The 6,000-nt window shown below is 44.6% G+C and overlaps 1 protein-coding gene across 1 annotated transcript in view; it reads right to left on the bottom strand.

Annotated features, from left to right (window-relative positions):
- Positions 1-5,308: 5,308 nt before the first annotated feature.
- The window catches only part of MDGA2 (MAM domain containing glycosylphosphatidylinositol anchor 2), a 258,623-nt gene continuing 257,931 nt past the window's right edge, over positions 5,309-6,000 (bottom strand). The window contains exon 16 of the mRNA XM_009289913.1: positions 5,309-5,397. Within this exon, the coding sequence (XP_009288188.1) occupies positions 5,309-5,397 (89 nt within the window). The remainder of the gene's footprint in view (positions 5,398-6,000) is intronic.

Raw genomic sequence — 6,000 nt, 5'->3', positions numbered from 1 at the left:
GGGCAATACCGGGGTCGGGGATTTAGGGAAAGATGACATAAAACTTCTGAAGACCGAAGGTCCCATGACTGCAGGATTGCATGAGCTGTGGTCGCTAAGTTCCTTTGCACGAAGGAAAATCAAATAGTTAGTATGTGCTGGTTTAATTCCTCCTGTGCGGCCGAGACTGACACTGGCATCACGGTGGGGCAGCCGTAAATGAGGGAGCACGCTCCTGAAGTGCTGCTTTGTCGGGGGAAAAAAAAAATCTGAAATGTAATAATAAGCTTTTTTATAGCTTTTTATAGTTTTATGGGAAAATACAAGAATTAATCCAGATGGCACCAAATCTCTTTATTAGCATATATAGGCAGAGAGTGCTTATAATACCAAACTGTATCTTTTTTATTGAACTGCTCTAGAAAGCTGTTCTTCTGATGGATCACAGTTCTTGGGGAGGACGAGAGTTTCAATTATCGTTTGATACATGAAAAAACATTACTAGTGAGTAAACCTTCCAAAAATAAAACCAGGTAAGCCTCTTCCACTAAGGGTGGAAAGAAATCGAATCATTCCAGCTAAACTACTCACTACAAAGGGATTTCACCGACCTTACACGGTAGTAAAAGAGAAACCAAACTTGAACAAAAAGCCGATGTTTTAACTGATTAATTCAGTTTTAAAGTTTGGGGATCCTAATTGCCCCAAAAGCTGTTCAAACTAGATTACGCCATTTACACCAGTGAATGCAGCAGAGATTCAAGTGCTGGGTGTCAAGAAGAAAACGGCTCTGGCATCAGCAGAGGTCAGTGCTTGTGCGTGGGGACTGGGAGCTGCAGCTCCATCTCATTTGGGTGAACCAGCAGTACCTCTCCCAAATTAAGAGGAAATGTCACATTTCCAAGGATTTCTGTGGGCCTGACAGTAGCACACCCTCAGAAAATAGCCTCCAAAAACTGGCTGATACGAGATGAGCTCAGTGTGAAGATCCTCCACTAGTTAACACCTTCATCACATAAGCCATCGCCACTTTGATGGGCTCTCAAGGAGCTGCTCCTGCCTTCAAATCGTAATTGCGCATTTGTAGTGTGATTCGTAATGTGTTTGCCCCCTTTTAGTCTATGGTCTTTTATCCCCCCTTGTGTCCCATCCAGGATTCAAGCCTGGCTGGAGCCGGCTGGAGAAGTGGTGGGTTGGTAGCACAGTGAGATCAAAGTACTTCGTAATTGTATGTGGGATTTCACATTCAAACTACACGCTTTGTGAACGAAATGAATTTGCATGGCTTTGTTGGAGGCAATGAAAGGGGAGTACTCTAACAAGATCCTTATTCTCCCAGACCATCCTGAGAAAGAATGAAAAAAAACGGAAAGTTTATCATGGGCTTCACCTACGTCCGCCTTGGGAACACCCGTCTAACTCCCAAGCCACCCCCACAGAAATCATGGTCGCTGATCCCAACAGCCAAGTGTTGTAGTTGCTGCAAAGTCCACATTTGCACAATTATGTATTTGATGTCCAATTTCAAAATACATACCCAAGAACTGAATCAGTGTTTCGCAAATTGCATAGAAGAGCTGCCAGTTCAAACTGCCTTCGTCTGATTGTCAATCCAAAAATTTTACAAATACTACATTCATTTCCACACCAAAATGAAAAAGAAAAAAAAATCAAGACTAGGAAATACATCTCTCAGTTTATACTTCTTGCTTATGGCCCAGACAAAGTAAAATCCCATTTAGTGGCTTACATTAGGAATGTAAAGGAAGATAACACTACTCCTAAATCAACATCTGAAAGAGAAAACCAGCTTTTCTTAGCACCTTCTTCTGCACCCAAGCAGAATAAAACTGAAACAGGCATGGGAAATAAATTTCCTTTCACACAAAGACCTGGGCTTTTCAGGACAAACAGATTATCCTGCCTCGAAAGAAGACGACTGTGGTATTTGGCTGTCAATTGAAAAAAGCCTTTATCAAATATTCAACGTGGTTCTCGACCAAGGGAAAGAAAAATCAAAATGCAAAGAGGAAATATGGATTTCAGTTTGCAGTCTTAGCTTGGGATCTAAACAAGCAAGCATGATGTCCGTTTCATTATCTTCAGGCTGTCTTCATCACAGCTGCCCGAGCACGACAGGACATTGCAGGGTGCTTTCCAAATCCTCCCTTCCCGCAGAGTCCCCCGTCACACCTCCGCCATCAGCCCTGCCGCCCGAGCTCTGCCCGGCGCTTCGAAGATGCTTCTCCTGGCCTGTGCTGATCAATGGGTGTCCAAATTTCAGCTTACCGAGTCTATTTTTGGAAGGGATAAATTCCGAGGGAAAAATGGGAAAATATTTTAAAGGAAATGGAATGCTTCACATTTTACTTCAAAATGATTGACAGATGGCCACTCTTTTTTTCCATATTCCCCGTTTCATCTGCTCAGGACAGTGAAATCGGGTGTCATAAAATACAGCAGAACAAGGTTTGTCATCAGCTTAGCGTGGCGAAGCGAGAGCCTGCGAGCCCGTCCCCGGGCGGCAGGGGACCTCGTGCAGCGCCCGCTGCGGCTCCAGCCCAGCTCCAGCCAGGAGCATCGCCGCAGCTGCTGCTCAAACTAGAAAATGAGCAAAGAGGAGCCACCGAGATGGCACGATGGTCAGAGACAGAACAGGAACCGTAACCGGAGAGTCTGCTGCAAAAAAACCCCACGCATCCACTTCTGGCAGGGCTCCTAGCAGCCTCGGGCAAAGCCAGCCCCTCCGAAGACAGTCACACCAAAAGCACCCACAGAGAAGCCTCTCGGACGATCCTGCAGTTCTGTGGCTGTCCCGAGAGATCAGCGGGAGGATACATGTGAAGGTTTGGCTTCCACAAATCCTGAATTATGAGACACGCCAACCTCCTAAGCAAAAATCTGCATCAGGGCCTCACCATACCTGACCTGGTCCTCCGTCCACAATTAAAATCCAGTGCTTGCCAGTGGGAAATTTGCCTTTTTTTTTTTTAAGGGCGTCAAACCTCACAGTCCATCCAGACTCGGAGCTCCCATTGTCTTCCGAGCAGCCTTCCCGCCGCGGTGCGGGGGATTACAGACACCACAAACTGCCTACAAACCAGGGAGCCGGCAGCATCCTCGGAAAGCTCCAGCCCCCGAGCATCACCAGCACGGACCATTGTATCTTCAGACACCACCAGTTTATCAGGGGAAAAACCAAGCCATCCCAGTGGCGCCCATCCGGGGCGCACGGGCACACTGCTCAACAAACACACATACCACTTGGCATACCTTACCTGGAAAGAGGCTTTATTGAACATAGCTGTAAAATTATCTCTTCAGTTGAATTACTGAATTTGCACAAACATTTCTCTACAGAATAAAAAAAATCAAGCCTTGTCATTGTTTTACTGCATCTCGTTGTGCTTTTTATACTCATGTTTGCAAATATTATACTCGTTTGTTTTCACGTTTGTACTCCAATTACTTGCATATCAGGTTTTTTTTAATCCTAGGGTGTCGAGAGAACACAGAATAATAGTGATAATAATTATAATAATAATAATACTCTTCTTTAGACAAAAGTCTTTTTTTTAAATCAAGTTAAAAGCTGAGATAATTTACGGAAAAAGGTCTTCAAATTGTCATAACCAACTGTAAGGGAACTTTACAATGCAGTGGAAAACCGGCTGGCTAACGGTACGTGTTCGGGTAGCTCAAAACCATTTGTACAGCTTTTATTTTTTTTGTTGTAAAAGTGTTTTTTTTTTTTTTTTTTTTTTTTTTTTAATTTCGCTACAATAACAAAATAATCTTTTGTGATCTGCACAGAGTCTGGCTCCAGGGCAGAGGCACTGCACCCTCGGTGCTTCGCTGGCGCCAGGTGTGCAGAGAGCTCTGCGCTTTGCTTGGTGTCTCGGTACGCACTGCCGTCCCCCACGCACGCCTCCCCGTCCCGCTAACGCTGGGGCCGACTGCCTCGCGAATGGAGGTTAGAGTAAGAAAATCACTTCTGTGTTTTACCACCTTCTGCGCTAAGTGTATCTTAACAACCTGTTCCTCTGGTTGACCCACTTGATAACCTGAAAAAACAACAACAACAACAAAAAAGAGTGCTGCTCCCATCTCCAGGACCAACGGAAGCTATTTTCTAATGGATAATAAGCTGAAAGCCCATGGCTGTCTGGAAGGTTAAACAACAAATATCTCATCCGAAAGGGCTTACGCAGCAGCTTAGGTCCATCCATCTCCAGAAGCGGCTTCGTCTCCTTGCCTGCAGTCTGCACACCCAGGCTCCGTAGTTTGTTTAGAAAATAGTTTGCACAAACCACATTTTAGCAGTGCAAGCTTCTGTGTTGAAATTATTATTATTATTTTATTATTTTATTATTTTATTTTTAAATCAGGCTTGTTTCATTGAAGGCACTTGGTTTCCATGGCAATTTATAAAAGACGGTGGTTTGGTTTCTTCACTTCATTAGAACAGATGACTTAGTTGGGGAGGGGAGAGGGGTGTTCGAGTGGCCGCAAGCAAACTCCAATAAGCCTGTGTAATATGTAAGCCCAGGTCGCACATCCTGGATAGTAATGCATGCAAAAGGAGACAGCATACAGTTATCAAGCATAGCCATGAGAAATGAAACATAAATGTCTTAAAACAGCTCTGATTTAGGGTTATTCTCTAGGGGAGGTGACAGCCGAAGTAGAAAGGGCCTACATTTATTTAACTCTACTAAAAACCTTCTTGAAGGGAAAATGAATGCCAGCTCTTCACATACCCTGTTTACAGTGAGGTGTTTCTCTCTCTCTCTCTCTGTTTTTGTTTTTATTTCCTCTCTCTCTCCTTCCTGGTTTTTTTTTTTTTTTGGCAGGCCATTAGGTTTCCATGGTAACAAGCAAACTATTCATTTGAAACAAAACCAGCCATGACTTTGTGCTTTGACAAGGGTTTCTACAGCTCTTTTCCGAGAGTTCAACCAGATGATGCTGTATTCATTATTGACCACAAAAGCACCTGAAGGTCTCTTCCTTACTTAGGCCAGATCTCGTTCTCACGCGTGGTTCATAGTGAGTTACGCTCCCGTGATGCCTTTTATGTCCCCAGTGCTTTTTAATTTTTTTTTTTTTTTATTTATTTATGTATTTATTTAACTTTTGAGTCAGTCAGTGGAGGAATCTTTTAGTTTGTTTTATCTGTTTTTTTTTTTATTTATTTATGTATTTATTTAACTTTTGAGTCAGTCAGTGGAGGAATCTTTGGTAGTTTGTTTTTAAATGTCCATTTTACAAAGACTCTTTCTTCATGCCAGTGCCTGGTGAATCTTTTGTAGCCTCTGCCAGGATAAGGTCACCTCTGATGACTTAAGACAGACATGAGGATGATAACTGGGATAAGTCGTATATGCGCTAATGTCCCAACAGCACCTGATCGTAAATCTACAAAGAGGGGTGAAAAAGGTAGAATTAAAGAGCTGCCCAGACACAGTCAGCATTGCTACAAGGCTTAGAAGATACAGGGCTCAGCAGCCACCATAACTTGTCCTGCACACCAACGCAGAGGCCGCCGGGGAGGACAACGGGGTGGTGCTCACCCAGGCTGTCTCCGCTTGTCACACCGAGTGCCACCGACCTCCCCTGGCAGAGCCCCGGTCTCTGTAGGGACAGCGCTCTGCAAGGTCACCTCCTACAAGGAGGGGACGAGAACAGCGCTCGCCAGCTGAACGAGGCAGGAGACACTGGGGTAAGACACCACCTGGCTGTGTAGTTAAGGTCTGTATTGCAATGCACACATGGGGGGTGGAGGGATGAAACAGGGTCCGCAGGGAATCACAACACTGATATTCATTGATTTCATATTCTTGGGACTCTCTGAACATTTTTTTTAATGTTGCTTTATCTGTCTGCCCATCTGGAATCACGGCCGCCCAGCTGAGCCCAGCCCCGCCGTGGAGTGCAGCCCACTGCTCTCGCCTCTGCCCGATGCCCATCAGCCTTTCACTTGCATCTCTGCTAAACCAGCATTTTCCTGTCTGAACAAAG

Source organism: Aptenodytes forsteri, unplaced genomic scaffold, assembly GCF_000699145.1.
Source record: "Aptenodytes forsteri isolate BGI_AS27 unplaced genomic scaffold, ASM69914v1 Scaffold76, whole genome shotgun sequence".
NCBI lineage: Eukaryota > Metazoa > Chordata > Aves > Sphenisciformes > Spheniscidae > Aptenodytes > Aptenodytes forsteri.
The sequence above is the reverse complement of the archived record's forward strand: the minus strand, read 5'-3'. Positions and strand labels throughout refer to the sequence as shown.